At 40.1% G+C, this 20,220-nt stretch overlaps 1 protein-coding gene across 2 annotated transcripts in view; it reads right to left on the bottom strand.

The window, feature by feature from the left end:
* PRKCA (protein kinase C alpha) overlaps window positions 1-20,220 on the bottom strand; it is a 276,666-nt gene that overhangs the window by 19,779 nt on the left and 236,667 nt on the right. For both annotated transcript variants that reach the window (XM_089540855.1, XM_089540864.1), the window contains 7 exons: window positions 14,206-14,343; window positions 13,093-13,266; window positions 9,848-9,939; window positions 8,084-8,146; window positions 6,166-6,304; window positions 3,771-3,851; window positions 1,091-1,198 (listed from right to left, as the gene is read on the bottom strand). In XM_089540855.1, the coding sequence (XP_089396981.1) occupies window positions 1,091-1,198; window positions 3,771-3,851; window positions 6,166-6,304; window positions 8,084-8,146; window positions 9,848-9,939; window positions 13,093-13,266; window positions 14,206-14,343 (795 nt within the window). The remainder of the gene's footprint in view (window positions 1-1,090; window positions 1,199-3,770; window positions 3,852-6,165; window positions 6,305-8,083; window positions 8,147-9,847; window positions 9,940-13,092; window positions 13,267-14,205; window positions 14,344-20,220) is intronic.

The following is a 20,220-nucleotide window of genomic DNA, read 5'->3' as shown; positions in this document are numbered from 1 at the left end:
TAAAGTCAGGACATTTTGGTTCTGTTCTGTCTACTGAAATCTGCAAGGAATTAACAAATTTTTAAAAAAGTATTTTTGTTTTTAAAGAATAATAGGTGATTTAAGAAATAATAATAATTTATAAATAGAATAAATAGATATTTAAATAGTAAGTTAGATTCTGTAGTAAGGAAAATAGAGTGTATGTAGAGAGAAAGGCCTGAAGACAGATACAACAAAGTTGTTGTATTAATGTTGAATGATGCATATGTATGCAAGAGTGTAAAATCAGCTGTATGGATGGAGGGAATAGAAGAGGAAATAAAAGAGAAAGGAAAAGTAAGTAGTTAGAAAGTAAGAGTCAGTGGGTAAGGAAGGGGAGATAGGAAGAAAGGACTGAGAGAAGGTGAGAAGAGAGAAGGGAGAGAAATAGGGTAAAAGGTAGAAGGTAGTAAGAAGGGAGAATACTGAAAGAGAGAGATGAAAGGAAAGTATGAAAAAAAGAGAAGAGAATCAAGAAGCAGAGCCATGAAAGTATATTAATGTTTGACTGTTTAAAGAAAGATTATTAAATGTATAATAAGCAGGTTGTATTGTGAGTCTTGTTTATTTTTTATGTTTTGTGTATGTATACAATCGTTCCTCTGGATTCGCTGACTTCCAGTTCGTGGTTTTTAATTTCCGCAGATGGGAAGCCAGGAGGGACAAAATGGAATGTGTGCGGGGGACTGCACAGCCATTAAAAACAATGGGGCGCTAATATTTACAGATTTTTCCAATTCACGGGGTGGTGGTGGTCCGGAACGGATCCCCAATGAATTGGAAGGAACAATTGTATATTTTTTGTATTTGTGTGTGTGTGAGAATGAGTGAGAGAGAGAGAGAGAGGTACACCTAAATAAGTTTCTTTTTAAAATCCTCTACACTATAGCAACATTTGTTCTAGGAAGATTGATGATGATGATGATGATGATGATGATGATGATGTGTGGACGAGTAAGAAAATACCATGACAAACAGTGCCTAAAGCATGTGTGTGAGACCATCATGGCATTCTTTACATTCCAATTTTGAAGAAAGATAATATTATCCTTTTAGCTTGCTAACTTACCCCCTTGCAAATGGACACAGCTTCTTTGGACATCGCTTTGGGGTAAGAAACATTATGCTCCATTATTGACTGAAAGAGCTCATCTTCATCCTCACCATCAAATGGAGGCTGTCGATAGAAAAGAAAAGCTAAGCACTTAATAGGAAATTCAAGATTGCATGCTGATCTAGAATAATTTAATCAAAAGCAGACTAATCAAGGAAAATTGTTATATACACTTCCAATTCGCTTTAGCTCAAAGACTGGGCTTATAGCAAGGGCTGGAGGAACATATCCATAACCTTTTGGGCAAACAGAAGTAACATGTGGCTACTTTTACGTATTTTTTGTTGCTTAGTGGTAACCCCCTAAAAGTATTGAAGAGACAAACAAGTCCCCTACAGTGCATTTTTGTCTGGGAAAAAAAGAATAAAAATAAAAGGTTAAACATCAAAAACATTAAAACAGGACAAGTAAAATACATTGACAAAAGAGATTCTCACACTAGGACCAATTCCACAACAATCACGCTATTTGAAGATAACAGAAGCATAGCACTATAGCGATCAATATTTTTGCACAGCTGTGCAATCAAGATCAGATATTTTTTTAAAAATTAAACTGGTCATTTCATCCAGTTTGCCTATGCTAAAATAATAAATAAATATTTAAAAATCAGGGTCTAGGAGCCCATGGGCCCTACAAAAGGCCCACTTTGTGTAAAGGCTGTCTGAGGCCCACAGTATGTATAATTTGCACTTATTCTTTAGTTTATTTGATCATTGTTGCTACTAATTCACATTCTTATTATGCTAATAGGCTCTTCAGGTGCTGTGGAAACCTTCAGTCTATAGCAAACTGGAACAAAAAGGGGATACACTTAGCAGCAGACATATGAAGTGGTCAGTCCTCCATATCCATGTTTTTTAATCCATGAATTCAAGCATCCATGGCTTGAAAATATTTTTAAAATATATAAATTCCAAAAAGCAAACCTTGATTTTGCCATTTTATATAAGGGACACCATTTTACTATGACACTGTATTGAATGGGACTTGAGCATTCTCCAATGTTGGTACCCAGCAGATACCAAGAGCCCACTGTATAGGCATACAAGGTGAAGTGGGCAATCAAACCCCACAAATTACAGCTAGTTTATTGTACAATTAGGTCTAGTATTTTCCCATAAGCAGGGGTGAAATGCATCCTATCCACACCACAGAACGCAGAGAAAGGGCTCATGAATGGGATTGGCTTTTATATGCAGAACACAATTGGGTTTCTCTTTCGTTTTTATATCAAACAAACAAGCTTCATTTATATACCGCTTCATACCGCCTAAGCAGTGTCTAAGTGGTTTACAACTGTAAGCTAATTTGCCCCCAACAATCTGGGTACTCATTTTAGCGACCTCGGAAGAATGCAAGCCTGAGTTAAGCTTGAGCCCTTTTGCTGGTCTTGAAATCGCAACCTTGTGGTTTTGAGTGAGTGGCTGCAATACAGGCATTTAACCACTGTGCCACCAGGGCTCCTGAATCATCATTATATCATCATTATAGCATGATTGCGCGACTATGCAAAAATATTGATCACTATAGTGCTATGCTTCTGTTATCTTCACATAGCGTGATTGTTGTGGACTTGGCCCTAGTGTGAGAATCTCTTTTGTCAATGTATTTTACTTGCCCCGATTTAATGTTTTTGATGTTTAAACTTTTATTTTTATCGCTGTTAGCCACTCTGAGCTGTGTTTGGTAGAAAAGTAGCATACAAACTTAACAAGTAAATGAAACAAGTTTTCAGGAAAACATATCAACACTCTAGTCCAAAATAGAAGCTAATGCTCTTACAGTGGACATCAGTGTACAGTTGTTATCATTGGTGGAGTTTGGTCTGTAATCTAATCAAGAAACACATAGCAAGACAGTATAGGAAGAATGACGAGAGTCCAACCCTATGCCACAGATTGGCATGTGTGACTTCCTGCTCTGCAAGGAACTATTTCTGGCACCCATGGTATATCCATGATGCCAGGGGAAAGGTTTTGAACAGAGGCTACATGTCAGTGTGAAATAAGAATTTATGGCCTCTATTAGACAAGGTTGGTTATTGATGGCAGTGTTTGCATTTGCAATATTTGCATTTTATATCCATGTTGCATTACACAGGGGAGGGCAACATAACATTTTCAGTATATAATCAACCACTGGTATTCTTGAGTATTAGAAAAGATATAGGAGTGTAGAAAACAGATGCTGCTATGTAGAGTCTTGTCACCCCGCCCCTAGCTGACAGAAAATACTACTTTTTAAGACTACTTTTAAACAGGGAGCATTCTATAGACAATATTAGTTAACTTCTCAGGAGGTTACTTGCACAACACTTTCAGGCATAAACAGAATTAAATTATACAGATTTCTTGCCTCCAGCAGAACTCTGCCACTCAGAGTTTGCATTTCTCATTGCTTAAATAAATAGGATTAGCTTGCATGCACACAGGAACAAGTTGGTGATTAAGGCTAATGAGCTATTAACCATGCATGCAACACATATCATATAATTTTAAAACTTAGCTTTCAGAGACTGATCTGCCCATCCAGCTGACCATTCTGCTGTCAATCTTTCCTTCTAATATGGCATATTTCATATTTCAAGTTATGCTAATTAAACTATTGGATGTAATAGCACAGCCATCCTTACCTGTCCAGCTAGCATCTCATATAACAACACGCCATAGGCCCACCAGTCCACTGACCTTCCATATGGCTGATAGGCAATAATCTGTAAATTAAAAGGGGAAAAAAGGTGGGTTTTTACAATTCATTTAAAAAACAACAACATCTGATTGAAAATATATTATTATATTTCAAAACAATGTAGGCCAGAACCCTGTTGCATGTTGTAGGTATGTGTAAATTTCCCTATGGAACTGATTGTCTCATGTGCAATATTTGCATTCGGTGCAAGGTTATAGAAGCAGACGTTTGCATGAGCTGCCATTATGCATGCAAATGTACATTCTTGGTTGATATGCACACATCTGCCCTTACTCCAACAGGCTGTGGAGTTTTCCTTGGCTGTGTGATTTCAAATTATTCCTTCCTGATGGCTTTGGAAATTAGTCTATGGACTAGAAAGGGACTTGTGCTACAGATTGCCCAGTCTTGTTCTATGCCAATATTTTTCTATGAAAAAAATGATGTTGGGAAAATAATGTAACTATGCCATTGGGATAACAATGAGGACAAGTGGCTAACTTTGCGAAGGAATTCAGTTTCACGTAAGTGAATTTATAGTTTCCTTTAAGTGACATCCAAGTGATATATATCCAGCTGATTTTATATTTTGGTACATAATCTCAGGATTGCATGTACAGGAGTAGCTTCAGTCACTGATGTAATGAGAACAAACTGAAAAGGGGGAAAAGATTTGCTGTCCTGTGAAATTATGAATTTGAAATTTGTCTGCAATCTAGATTTTCCTTAGGAATCATGAACAAACATGGCTAAGGCAGTTATCCCACCTCTCTAGCCTCTAACTTTCTGTGTGTTGGTGGGAGAGGTTTCAGTGGTATCTTCCTCAATGCCAGTCCTTTTTTTTTTTGGGGGGGGGGGGTCGGAGACCAGTAATTTTTTCCTGCAGTGTGTTGGGAAGCAGATCCATACTAGCGTTCATTAGCTATAATTGTTTATTTTGCCCCTAGAAGCTGTCCAGGAAAGCTCTCCCAGGAAGGGACCAGCAGCAGATGGAGGACAGGGCAGGGCTGTGCAATCTTAATAATATTTTCAGTATGCCATTAATCATTAAAAGGATTAAAGAGAAAAACATGGGTTAGAACTAAGTGTGGTCACGTATTGTATCTGGGTTAGGCTGAGGAGTACTCAACACCATTTGCTTGGTGAAGGAGTCAGATATGTTGAGAACCAGCATGGTGTAGTGATTTGAGTGGAGGACAGGGTTTGATTTCCCACTCATCCATGGAAACCCACTGGGTGATCTTGGGCAAGTCACACAACCCCCAAAAACCCTATGATAGGATTGCCATAAATTGGGAATGACTTGAAGGTACACAACAACAAACAACAGTATATTGAAGTAGGAGGTTTCAGTGGAAAATGATACGTGAAAATACATTCCAAATCTAAGCCACTCATTCCCAAAAGAAAATTTTAGGAATGCTTTATGTCAGAGGAGGATCTTTTTGTTATGCTGTAGTAACAGAGGTTTATAGGAAGTCAACACAGAACATAACAGTTGTGTGTCTCTCCCCCCCCCCCCCACTGTCCTAAAAGGTGATTAAAAAAACAAAAACATACCATAACTTGAAACATTAGGTGAATTATTGTTAAAATCCAAATAAGGTTTTACTCCTGCAAAGTAAATAAAGTGCCAAAAGGAGCCCACCCATGTTAATTCAACCCATGTAAAATGAGACTGGAAAGTGTGCTCACACTTAACAAATGGCTGCTATTCAAGGTGTTGACTGAAAGAATGTGTATTTCAAAGACACACGTAATTGGGAAACTGAATTATTCCCTTTCAGGTTACAAGGACAGTAAGCAGAAGGGTTGAAGCCAGAGGAAAAAACGCAATTGAGCCCTTTCACTTTACTACCATGGATAACAAAGAGTCTAGATGTGTTGTTGTTTTTAAATGACAGAATAATTGTTAGGACTTATTCTTCTATAAGCAATAAGCCAGTCTCAGGGGATACTAATTCAAGATATATCTGCACAGATTTCACTCTGATGGCTCTATAGCCAGTAAAACCCAAATAAATGCAGTTATGAAAAACATTTTCTCTGAGATGCACAGAGTTAATTAAAGTGTGGCTTTCAGAGACCAACAAACTCTGAGAGTGCCACTGATTTTACAAAGTTCTTCTTCATCACTCCTCACTGATTGCTTGCTGCAGAAAGCCTAGGCAGGCATTGTTTACCCTAATTTATCACCATCCATTATTTCCATCATCACTGGCACACAACTGATTTTTGAAAATCTGGTGTTGCGTAGATGGCTTAAATGTGTATCCCACTATTATTTTGGAGAAACATCACATCTGTAAGATGCTTAGTGTCTGAAATGACAAGTTCACCTCAGGTGCAATGTAATCTGGAGTCCCACAGAAGGTCCTCGTTGTTACTCCATCATTCATATTCTCCTTGCACATCCCGAAATCAGCAATCTTAATGTGTCCTTCATGATCCAACATTACATTATCTAATTTCAGATCCCTATGAGAAATCACAGCAATCATACGTTTTAATACTTGTTGCCAGGATACCATTGATGTTCTCCTTATGACACATTTATTTTGAATCTAAAATTAGGAGAGATATTTAAAACAAATAAACAAAACAAATAAATATTTGGAAGTGGCATTTAATTTTGGACTAATTTGAAGGTTGTATTTGAGATGTGAGTATAAACAGACCCACACAGAAATGCATACTCATACAATTGATTCTAAGGCCTCTAAGGCTTTTATAGACAGGGCCTTAATTTAACACGTTATCATGCTGCTTCTGATTTTTTATTTCACCTCTTATATTAGCATGTATATGGTTGTCTGATTTAAAATGAATAAATCTCTGTCACATTGCTACATGCTCCAATGATGTGAGGTAGTATGTAGCTGTACAGATGTCTGTTAGAAGCAGATCTCTTTTGGACAGTTTCCTCTTTAAATCCATGAATAACAGCATAGCTCATTTTGCAATGCTCCTATGAAATAGTGTAGTCTCTCTGAATTATTCAGTTACCCAATTATCAATATTCTAGAAAAGCAGAAACAATAAATAAAAAGAATAAATTATTCTAACTTGACTCCTAAGATAAATCAAGATGGTGGGGGAAAAAGAAAAGTTTATGTTTAGTAGAAGTACACAGGTGATGGAACCTCCTGCCTCTGGAAATTGGGGATTTCCTTTAAATGGTTAGCATCTCCTGGCTGAAGACTCTTTTTTCTAGCCAAGCATTTATTTTTTTATCATTATCATTTATTATTACTATTATTTATTTATGTAGCACCATCAATGTACAGGGCACTTTACAAGTAAAACAATAACAATGACAACAACAAATAGCCAGCCCTCCCAAAGCTGTACAAGATATACACACATACAGAGAGAGACATAAACACACACAGAGGGGAAGGAAAGAGTAATACGAATATAAAATTATACAATACAACTGTAAAACAAATTATCCAGATGGAATACAAAAAACCTCAATATAAAATAAAGCAAACTGAGATATTATCATTGTTGCTTATTTATATAGCACCATCAATGTACATGGTTCTTTACTTTTGGCTTGCCTTTTGCTTATTTAAAAAATAAAATCTCCTTGCTTAGTAACAGTAGTTTTGCCCTGATGTTATTTAAGAACCCTTTTTAAAAATTAGATGGTTGTGACTTTGGTTGTATTTTTAATAAAATGTTTATATAGTGCTTTGAACACTCCTGTATTGGGGTGTAGAAAGGTGACATAAAATTAACTACTGCTAAATCCCAAAAAATCAATTTTGGTGGCCAATAAGGAACAGAATACAGAAAAGCATGTCAATAGCAGAAAACAGTAAGGAGACAAGCTCTGTGTGCTCTAAGATGGTCAACTGTTGATTCTTTTAAAATCAGACTAATTTTAGTCTATGGACTATAGACTAATTAGTCTATTAGACAAATTTTAGTCTCTGATGTTGTGAAGACTCTCTAAAACATGAGTGTTCACAACTCTGGTGATTTCTGGTGAAGGCCTCTTTTCTAATGCAGGCTGAAACGTGATGGGCTGTTTTAAAAATAATAAAATGCTGACCATCTTAGAGAACGTGAAGCTTGTCTCCTTGAGGTTTTGGCCAATAAGGAACACCTTTATGTTTTCCTCTCACTTGCAAGAGCCCACACAGTCTGACTTCTCTCTCCCCAGGCAGTGCCTTCCTTCCTACAAATCTCTTTTTCACTCCTAGTGCCAATGTTTTCACTGCACATCAAAGCACATTACTGAATACTCACCGATACACAATTCCCTTTTTATGGAGGAAGAAAAGTCCCACTGAGATCTCTGCTGCATAGAACCTGAAAGAAAAGAACATTGCATTAATCAAAGGATACAAATGCATCTCTTCTGCTGAATTAGTGCTGAGTGTATATGGAAATGCTGTAGAGGCACCTGACAACTTTCGCATAAACAGGAGAGTACTGCTCAGTCAAAAGTGCAGCAAGGAAGAGTGGGGCTATTTTATCACTGGCTACGCTGCCTGCATCAAGATGCTCTGCCTGGGAGATTTAGAACCCTTAACTTGAATCCAGATTCTTCTGCTATAAACATCCCCTCTGCAACACATAGACAGCAAGGCAGACAAGGGGTGCAGCTAGACTGTACAAATAGTGCAGTATATGTGCTTTAAATCCTGTAGCTCTATCTGATGGAATCCTGGGAAGGAGGGTTGTAATTTTACAAGATCTTTAGCTTTGTCTGCCAAAGAGTACTGGTGCCTCACAAAACTACAAACCCCAGGATTCTGTATCATGGATCCATGACAATTAATGTGGTGTCAAGCTGCACCTTTTCTTACAGTTCAGATGCATCCAAGGATGTGTCTGATGGAAGCGGGGGGGGGGGGGGGAGGAAACGGGAGAAACCAGATTCCTGTTCTTCTCTTATCACAGTAGAATTCCAAGATGTAGCAGTCTGTTTCAGCATAAAGCAACAACAACAAAGGAATTATGTAACATCTTTGAGACTGAGAAAAAAGAAATTTCTTTTTTCCCACACACATATACAAAATCTTATAGTAGGGGTTTCTTTTTCTCAGTCTCAAAGGTGCTACAGGATTCCTTACTTCCCTCATGTTGTGATATCTAGAAAGCCTGTTTCTTTGAGAAGAGCTTTGGGGCATTCCTTAAGCCAGAAAGGCCGACACCCCTACTTGCAATATTACCATACACACACACAGACTAGGAGGTGAGTGAAGCATTTTATGTGACTCGGGACAGGTAGCACCCATATGAATTTCTCTTCAAGGCAGCTTCTCTTTCCAGGCCTATTTTTTCTACTTTGATGGAGCCTTGCCATACCCAGAGCTTCTTTAGCTTGCAAGTGTGAGAGGTATTCCTTCAAGCAATTTTGGTTTGGGGTTTCATCTCCTTTTCCCAAGGTATCTTAGAGATAGGACCCAAGTGTAAAAATGAAATTCTTTATGTTTCGTATACACCTTATATGCATTGCCTGAAGGTCATTTTAAACACAATATTTTAAATAATTTTGTACATGGAACAAAGTTTATGTACATTGAACCATCAGAAATCAAAAGGTGTCATTATCTTAGCCACCGATGTTGACAATTTTGTGATATTTTGGAATTCAGAATTCTGGATAAGAGGGACTCAGCTCACATCATTAGCCAATCATTCTGACACAAGCAAGCAGACTAAATTGAAGATCACACATTGCCCTATCAGCCAGGATCTAAATCTCGGTGACTCACACTGTAGCTCAGCTTGTTTAAAGAGTCACACATAATACCACTGTACAAAAAAATACAGATCCTTTCAAAGTGTTCAATGGATTAATTACATGACGTTAATTGAAATGCCAGCTATCTAAAATATAATTATTTTTCATCCGTACAATGCTGATGAGCTTTGGAAGCAAGGGTAACTGTGAAGTCATGTCAATTTACACATACCAGAAAAAAGAGACAGGAAAAGATGTGACCCTGGAACAAAATAATAAATGACCACTTTAAGTTGAAATTAACAGAAAGAGGCACTCACACTGCTTGGGGTTCCTTAAATTTTCCTACTTGCTGAATATGATACATGAGGTCACCACCGTTCACATACTCCATGACAAAATACAAGCGATCCTAATGCACAATGCAAATCAAACAAATACGTCAGACAGCTGAAACCACCACTATGAAATTGTCAATATGGGGGAGGAAAGGAAGGTGAGTGTGGAAGAGGGAAGAATATAAAGCAAACCTGTATATTCAAAACACAAGAACAAAAATAATCAGATAAAAATAGCATGGGCTCATAACTGTAACAATTTCATTATCAAAGGCAGGATACAGACCACTCAAAAAGGGCGGTCTGCCGGCGCCTTGTTTTGCTGCGCAAGGAAGCTGCAGCGGACAAACCATGCAGCTCCCTTGCACAGCAAAAAGAACCCGCAAAATGTGGGTTTTTCTTGCGTCACAATGATGCCAGGACGTGTGGATGCTAAGAGTCCATCCCGTCAAAATGGCGGTGCCCGTGTGTACAGGGCGCTGCCATTTTGACGCCCTCGTCACGTGCTAGGGGTGAGGCATGTATGGGCGGTGCGCCCTCGGTCAACCCCTAGCACATGACAAGGACGTGCTATAGGCCCGTCTAGATCGGGCCAAAGTTCAGCTGAAATGTTGTTGCTTTTGTAACAGCATTATTACTGTTTATTTATTATTATATTATATTATTTATTACTAACCCTGTGTATGAGGAATGAGGCAGGAAGACTTTTCTGCCCCATCTTTGTACTTCTGAGGCAAGGAAAAAGCCAATCAAGGCGATCACATTAATCCACTTCTTCCTCTAGAAAACCTACTGCTTTCCCTCAGTGTTCTCTCTCTCTGGCAGCTGCGCCACACTACAGAATTAATGCAGTTTGACACTACTTTAACTGTTGTGGCAACATCCTATGGAATCCTGGAATTTGTAGCACTACTCCAGAGACCACCATTCTGAGTAGCAAAATGGTATTACTGAGGGAGCCTTCTCGCTCTCTCTCACCTTCTCTCTCTCTCTTCAGAGGTTTGACACTGGCAAAGCTCCCAAACAACTCGTGAGGAGGAGGTGAAATCCAGAGCAGATTTGTTGGCCCCACAGCAGCAATTTGCTAGCCACCCCTTTTGCGTAGTTACCTCAAAACATAGTAAAATGAAGGAGAAAGAGCAGTTCTTACTGCAAGTTCATGCATTTACCTGGATAAGAACTGGCTTGGGGCTGAGTGGCATCAGGCACATGCGCCCATGCAAACCCACCCCTTTCTTCCACCATGAAACTAAGGTCCAAAACACACTACAGACATAATTAAGTTTGAGGCCACTTTAACTGCCCTGGGAATGCTAGGGAATTCTGGGAACTGTACCTGTGTGAGACATTTAGCCTTCTCTGTCAGAGAGCTCTGGTGCCACAATAAACTACAGTCCCCAGGATTCCCTCTCTAGCACTGAGCCAGGGCAGTTAAAGCAGTGTCAAACTGGATTATTTCTGCAGTGTGTTTTGGAGCTTAACTAACAAGTGCTCCTGCAGGTGTACAAACTCATATGGCCTTTCCATACCTTTCTGAGGTGGGGAGAATCAGGTAAATTAGGCCTCTGTATTGAGTACGAGGTGTGTAAGATTTCTGCAGCTTACTGAAATTGTTGTGACTATACTATTGTTTTAAAATTCAGCATATGTTGAATGGAGGGAAATAATCTTTTGTTATGATCTGACACAGAATTATTACATTCCCTTCCCAATTAGAGGGCTATACATATCCCTTCTGGAGTCTATTATTTGTTTCAGCTGTATTCACACATTTTGAAATATATTTCAGACAGGCATACTGTATCAGAAACTGATTAATTTGGTGTGTCTAGTTTTATATATTAGTTTTTACTCCTTTGCCTTAGGAACATTAATTTAAAATACTACAATGTCCAACAGCTTAGTCTTTTATAGATTTTTTAAAAGTTATTTTTATTGCTTCAAAGAACAATGCCTCTGGTGAAGTTAATTATTTTGAGTAATGCTAGAAAACCGTCTCTTTTAAGACTTTATTTATTTATAAAGACTTTTTCCTTACTAAACTCGTTATTAAACATGCATACTTTACTGTACATGTATACACAGTGATGTGTCTATTTCATTTAATAATGTGGGCATTTTTTATGGCTGTACAACTATTTTGGTCAAATTCTGAACTAGGCCAATTTGGACCCATCTGAATCAGTCCATCCACATTGATTTGGATCGATTTGGCTATTTAGAGATGAAACTTCAGTCAAAGAAAGCCAACCAGTGTTTCTCCAAAGCTGTACCATATAAGGAAAATATCAATAACATTAATATTAAAATATTAATAATGGGCAAAGTCTGGCAGCTTGTTTCCAATTTGAATTATTCCCAAATGGTTCCCAAAATACAGGAATTCAATGACATAGCATCTGACACCAACACACATTCCAGGCCTTGGGAGAATGCAGGACCTTCATAACAACAGCAGAACTAAGATGGCAGTTGGAGCACAGGCTAATCTCTAGAAAGAGATAAGTCTATTGACAAACTTATGTCTACATACCTTACTCTTTTTTAAAACTGTTCTTTTAGCTATGCTATCGTTATCATTTAGTTTCACTGCAATATTCAAAGAATGCAGAAACTGTGATTTGACCACAGTAATTGTTACTGTCAGAGAACTAGCCCAGAGGACCTCTGAAAGCAGTGACAGTAAAATAATGTTACTACTACTACTACAACTAATAATAATAATAATAAGAGTAGTAAAATTGAGAGATATAGCTGCATTAATCTGGAATATCAGTATGTAAAAGGATCCTGTAGCACCTTTAAAGTTGACCAAAATAAATTGTAGCATAAGCTTTTGTGGACATAGGCTGCATTTGCATAGCAGAAATAATGCAGTTTGACACCACTTTAATTGCCATGGCTTAATGCTATGGAATTCTGGGATCTGTAGTTTGTCGTGGCACCACAGCTCTGTCAGAGAAAGCTAAATATCTCACAAAACTACAATTCCCAGAATTCCATAGCGGTGTAATACTGTATTATTTCTGCAGTACAGATGCAACTTAAGTCAGCTTCTTCTGATGAATGGTTTACTTCCTCAGATGTATGCATCTGAGGAAGTAAATCAAATCTACAAATGTTTATGCTACAACTTCTTTCACACAGTTAGTCTCAAAGGTTCTGTAAGATCCCTTTGCATACTAATAGTAATACTAGTAATTTTTAAAGATTGCATATGGACGTACCACAGTATGGAAGCAAGAATGCAATTGTGTTAGGAAAGGTGGTTTGTCTGCCAGGGCTAGAACTCTCTTTTCAATCATGGTACACTCTACATCATCATCCTGAATCACCACATCCTTTTTTAGTATTTTTATTGCATACAGCTCTTCTGCTCCCTTTCGTTCTGCCAACATCACCTGCATAAAAACAAAAAAAGGGTGAAAACCTTGATAACCAGAAGAAACAAAAAAATAGGCAAGCAACTCAAGTATTTCAACTCCCTGTCTTATAATAGCTATTAACCTGTACAGAAGCTCTAGAAATCTTATTGTTCTATTTTGTTGTTTGGTATTTACAACAAAAACATCCAGCTTCTTTTATTTAAAATTGGAACTCCACCAGATCTCAACAGCTGATCAGTGATCTCTTCTAGAAACAGACACATTTCTTTCTGTAAAGGCTACCATTACTTATAGGAGACATCTCATTCAGACAACAAAAGAACTGCACTCACTTTTGAGAGTACTTGGTTTCACAAGGTCACTCATTTTATTACATAAATGAACAAATTAAGGTTTTAGCAGAGGGTGGGGCAATTTAAGTGGGTCTGGGGCCCAGTTTTCTGTTCCTGAGATCCTTGGTGTGTGTGTGTGAACATATTTCCAAAAATATGACCAAAGCAAAATGAGAAGTGGCCATGGGGTGGAGGTAAGGAAGGGTGTGTGTCCACGTGCATGTGCTTGTACATATATACATAGATATGAACAAAGCTTCCAAGAGAGGCCATTTGTTTTGGGAAGGAGACAAAAAAGGGTAGCCCAAGGAATGTAGGTGAAAACTGTGGTCCAAAAAAAGAACCTTTGGGCACCTTCTTTAGCTTTTGCCTCTTCTTTAGCTGTTCCGGAACACAGGGCAGAATTGTTCTTAGGATGCCAGTGATCCTATGGCTAGCTGCTTGTAGAATCTGAGTGCATCAACACTGAACACTTATAGCGACTTGATTGCACTAATGGCCATACTGTCTGTATTATTACATATTTTCTTGTACATGTGTGTGTAGAATATTAATCAAAGTGGGGGGGGGGGACAAAACTGCATAAGAGAAGACAAATAGAAGAAATCATCATGTTTCTTACTTTCCCAAAACTTCCTTTTCCAAGCACCATGAGAAAGTTGAAATCTTCCAACTTAACCCGATCAAGGTTATTCAATGGTAAACTCCGGTCTTCAGCTGGAGTGATGACTTTGTTTGCTGATGGTCCAAGTTTGGCTTTCTAAATTAAACAAACAAAAATATTTCTTTAAAATCTGTTGCTTGCTTTCACACTTAATAAGACATTTAATGAAGCAGTGTCTGATTTGCATATGGCTGATTTGAAGGTTTGTGCTCACAGAAAGGAGTACAGTAACAAATATCACACAAGTACAAATTTAAAATGCTCATTCCAAGGATAATATGAATAGTGTTACAGTATAAGAGACGTGAAGGTGTAAAACTGCATAAAGAGATACTAGGGATATGTCTTATGTGATTAAGAAAGCAAAACAAAAAATAAGAAGAGAAGAAACCATTACATTACTTTCATGCCAAAATTCCCCAACAAATAAATTTTTGATTTTTTCCAAATATGAAGAATGATCTTTTTTTTAAAAAAAAATTACTCATGCTTTTTTGTTAAGAGGACACAAAAAAATATTTGCAAATATTCTGGCTGTAATTCACTCTTCATAGCAACCTTCTGACAATCCCTGACATGCTTTATGGAAAGAAAACCTCAATGCAAATTAAACAGATAGCAAATTACATCAATCAACACCACTAGAGCCACTTCCAGCCATTATCATCAAATTTGATTTTCAATCAAATGTTGACCTTGGCGGAATTATTTTAATTTTTGTTTGTTTGTTATCAAAGCATTTTTAATGAATTTTATGCTTTGGAGAAACATCCTTTAGCATATGCAAACTTTTAACAACAATGAGCAATTCTTTTAACACAGAGTGTTAACACACATACAATTATGGCACTCACCTGAAAGAAAATGTCTGCCTTAAAATATTATTACCTTTTTTGTATCAAATTTGACTTCAAGCATCAGTTATCAGCAGGTATTAAAGTAAAACAGTTTATCAGTGACAACATTTTCTTATTTCTTGGGTTCCTTTAAAATTCATTTGAAGAATACGCATTTCAAAATAATGTCAGCTTTTCATTAGTGTGACTAGGAGAGAATGCCATATCCTTTGCTGGACAATAAACACAATTCCAAAGCAATAGGAGTATTTATGTGTGTATGTGCCTTCAAGTCACATGTTTATTTATACTCAGAGGTGGTTTGCCATTACCTTCCTCTGAAATATAGCCCATAGCACCTGGAATTCCTTGAAGGCCCTACATTCAAGTACAAACTGGGGCTAAAACTTCTTAAATCAGAGGGTACCTTAGAGAGACCTAAGTGTGAGATACATGCCAAAGAAATATCCAAGCTGTTTACATGTTTCTAGTTAATGTCTATTATTGCTATATTAGATAATGTCAATGCAGAAATCTCATGCCTGCTTCTAAAAGTGGCTCCCCCTAAAAAGATACACAGGATGCATATGCATTACATCATACAGAACCCTCCCTCCATGGCCAACTGTCATTGTCCAGCCTGGAGGGAGTGAGGGGGCGGGTCCAACACCATCGAGACCGCCCTGAAGGGACAGAGCCCTCCCTCCATGGCCAACTGTCATCGTCCAGCCTGGAGGGAGTGAGGGGGCGGGTCCAACACCATCGAGACCGCCCTGAAGGGACAGAGCCCTCCCTCCATGGCCAACTGTCATCGTCCAGCCTGGAGGGAGTGAGGGGGCGGGTCCAACACCATCGGGACCGCCCTGAAGGGACAGAGCCCTCCCTCCATGGCCAACTGTCATCGTCCAGCCTGGAGGGAGTGAGGGAGCGGGTCCAACACCATCGGGACCGCCCTGAAGGGACAGAGCCCTCCCTCCATGGCCAACTGTCATCGTCCAGCCTGGAGGGAGTGAGGGGGCGGGTCCAACACCATCGGGACCGCCCTGAAGGGACAGAGCCCTCCCTCCATGGCCAACTGTCATCGTCCAGCCTGGAGGGAGTGAGGGGGCGGGTCCAACACCATCGGGACCGCCCTGAAGGGACAGAGCCCTCCCTCCATGGCCAACTGTCATCGTCCAGCCTGGAGGGAGTGAGGGGGCGGGTCCAACACCATCGGGACCGCCCTGAAGGGACAGAGCCCTCCCTCCATGGCCAACTGTCATCGTCCAGCCTGGAGGGAGTGAGGGAGCGGGTCCAACACCATCGGGACCGCCCTGAAGGGACAGAGCCCTCCCTCCATGGCCAACTGTCATCGTCCAGCCTGGAGGGAGTGAGGGAGCGGGTCCAACACCATCGGGACCGCCCTGAAGGGACAGAGCCCTCCCTCCATGGCCAACTGTCATCGTCCAGCCTGGAGGGAGTGAGGGAGCGGGTCCAACACCATCGGGACCGCCCTGAAAGGACAGAGCCCTCCCTCCATGGTCAACTGTCATCGTCCAGCCAGGAGGGAGTGAGGGGGCGGGTCCAACACCATCGGGACCGCCCTGAAGGGACAGAGCCCTCCCTCCATGGTCAACTGTCATCGTCCAGCCTGGAGGGAGTGAGGGGGCGGGTCCAACACCATCGGGACCGCCCTGAAGGGACAGAGCCCTCCCTCCATGGCCAACTGTCATCGTCCAGCCTGGAGGGAGTGAGGGAGCGGGTCCAACACCATCGGGACCGCCCTGAAGGGACAGAGCCCTCCCTCCATGGCCAACTGTCATCGTCCAGCCTGGAGGGAGTGAGGGAGCGGGTCCAACACCATCGGGACCGCCCTGAAGGGACAGAGCCCTCCCTCCATGGCCAACTGTCATCGTCCAGCCTGGAGGGAGTGAGGGAGCGGGTCCAACACCATCGGGACCGCCCTGAAGGGACAGAGCCCTCCCTCCATGGTCAACTGTCATCGTCCAGCCTGGAGGGAGTGAGGGAGCGGGTCCAACACCATCGGGACCGCCCTGAAGGGACAGAGCCCTCCCTCCATGGTCAACTGTCATCGTCCAACCTGGAGGGAGTGAGGGAGCGGGTCCAACACCATCGGGACCGCCCAGAAGGGACAGAGCCCTCCCTCCATGGCCAACTGTCATCGTCCAGCCTGGAGGGAGTGAGGGGGCGGGTCCAACACCATCGGGACCGCCCTGAAGGGACAGAGCCCTCCCTCCATGGCCAACTGTTATCGTCCAGCCTGGAGGGAGTGAGGGAGCGGGTCCAACACCATCGGGACCGCCCTGAAGGGACAGAGCCCTCCCTCCATGGCCAACTGTCATCGTCCAGCCTGGAGGGAGTGAGGGAGCGGGTCCAACACCATCGGGACCGCCCTGAAGGGATAGAGCCCTCCCTCCATGGCCAACTGTCATCGTCCAGCCTGGAGGGAGTGAGGGAGCGGGTCCAACACCATCGGGACCGCCCTGAAGGGACAGAGCCCTCCCTCCATGGTCAACTGTCATCGTCCAGCCTGGAGGGAGTGAGGGAGCGGGTCCAACACCATCAGGACCGCCCTGAAGGGACAGAGCCCTCCCTCCATGGCCAACTGTCATCGTCCAGCCTGGAGGGAGTGAGGGGGCAGGTCCAACACCATCGGGACCGCCCTGAAGGGACAGAGCCCTCCCTCCATGGCCAACTGTCATCGTCCAGCCTGGAGGGAGTGAGGGGGCGGGAGGGGCTAATTTTGTATTGCAATTTTTACTGTACACCGCTATGATCATTGCGGAATAGCGGTCTATAAATAAAACATATTATTATTATTATTATTATTATTATTTTCACCAATAATTTACTAAGAACTTAATTTCATTGCTAGGCACTGGCAGCATCTATTGGCTGAAAACTGCATATCCTGATTACTGTATATTTATCCCTATCATAAAGTAATCTGATAGGATGAAAAACACAGAAAATAAATTTAGGTGCTTTTTCACAGGGTAGAAAGCTACTGGAAGGACAGAACCTACATTAAAAATTCAGACTTTTAAAAATATTTCCCCCCAGACATTTCAATGTTCTAAAGTGCTGTAACATGACAGAAAGAAAGATAGAGTAAACATAAAGCAAGATAGTCCCCATATCCATATTGACAGATGCTTCTAATTCCAGAGAATTACTTGTAAGATAAATACAGTAAAAATCAGTCTATAGTCCAAAAATATCATATTTTCTAATTATAATTATACCTCTTTACCTAAAAAAGCTAATTAAGGATCCTATCACAATTTATTCTGTTCTCATGACACAAAACATGTTTTTAAAAGCTGGTTTGAGAGTAATATTGGCAAAGTCACAAAAACCTTTTGGGGTATCAGCTTGATTCACTAAAGTTTGTCATGCAGTCCAATACAGGGAATTTGTAATATGCACAGTGGAAAATGAAAGACAACAGGAACCTAATACTGAAAACTATTAACAAGTTAACAGTAGTACTAGATAATGGCTATCAGGCAGATTATAGGTTAAACACAGTCAGAACAGTAGATTATCTGGGACTGTCAAATGCTCTGATGGCTAACAAGGTGGAAAGAGAATATGGATTCTTGGAAAATACTGAACGGGAAGGAAAACATTATTTTAAATTGAATGGTGGACAAGTCTAGCCATTTACTAGGAAATAAAACTTCAGGGATTTCAAGAAATGCCCACTCCCCTAGAAGACGTTATAAAAATCTAAATGGTAATTTATGACTGACATATTTGAATTCAAAATCATTCCCAATTCATACTTTTCCAGCACAATCCAAATAAACCCAGTCTGAAGGTTGTTTTGCTTCTTGTATACTGTATTGAAAAAGCAGCCCAGGGCTCTTTCAGCATCCCTTTGTAATGAGCACAGGGGTTACTGGTTTTTCATGTCCCATTAAAACAGTGATCCTATAGTTATGCAATGCAAAAGATCAAAATAAACTGGCATATATTAGCTGGCATCTCCTATATATCTGTGCCCTGGGCTCCAATTGCCATTTCAGTCTATTGTAACATGTTCACAGCTCAGTGGTGATGAACTCCATTCCTTTTCCTAGTTATACATCACTAAGACTTACAAAGGGATGTTTTAATTTCCATCTTAGGGGTTGTTGATCATCATTCTTGCTTCTTGTCTGAGGCACATACAGACAATTTTGTGATATAGCAGAATAAGCATCATGTAAAGAGAGAACAGGCTCAGAACCACCATGACTTATTAAATTATGACCATATTGGAGCCAAACTGTAGAACATGAAATATCATTCAATAACTAAAATGTAGTTATGCATCCTTATTGTTAGGATACAGAATGCTTTAATTAGTATGCTTTAGCATGTACTGCATAACCTCCCAGTCTTGAAAGATAATTTATACTTTTAATTAGATTACTGTTTAGAATAGGAAGCTAATTTCTGGTAACAATTTTAAATTACAGCCATAAAGCACCATGTAATTCTTTGGTAATTACATTAGACTTATTTGTGGTGTTTCTTTTTCTGATGTTAGTTTCAAATACACTTATCTCAGATAATACTGTAATGAGCATAAATAATCTGCTCATTATTCTGCCTTCTAAAGGCATTTAATGTCCTGAATCTTTAAATATATAGGTCCTTTTAGCTAGTCATTAAGAATAAAGAATTGTGGATTCTTTATTCTTATTATTCTTATTATAACTTATTATTATCTAGTTAAAGAAATTATGCATAATATTCTACAATCACATGAAATTTTGCTATTTGTTATGGGATGTATCTGCACTGCAGAAATAATCTGGTTTGACACCACATTACCTGTCATGGCTCAGTGCTATGGAATTCTGTGAATTGTAGTTTGGTGGGACACCAGAGCTTTGCAATTTCCAGAATTCTACAGCATTGAGCCATGGCAGTTAATGTTCTGTGAAACTAGATTATTTCTGCAGTGCAGATGCAGCCCCAAGTGACCTTTTCTGTCTAAGGGCACATCTATACTGTAGAAATCATGCAGTTTGACATTACTTTAAGTGCTATAGCGCCAGCCTATGAAATCCTGGTATTTGTATGGAGTCCTGGAACCAAAACCCAGCAGATAACAAGGCCCCACTGTACTAAGAAAATAAAGACG

The sequence above is a fragment of the Sceloporus occidentalis genome, unplaced genomic scaffold (genome assembly GCF_023333645.1).
Source record: "Sceloporus occidentalis isolate IW3139 unplaced genomic scaffold, rSceOcc1.0.p SCAF_1, whole genome shotgun sequence".
NCBI classification, from domain to species: Eukaryota; Metazoa; Chordata; class Lepidosauria; order Squamata; family Phrynosomatidae; genus Sceloporus; species Sceloporus occidentalis.
This window is presented reverse-complemented; position numbering and strand designations above follow the sequence as displayed.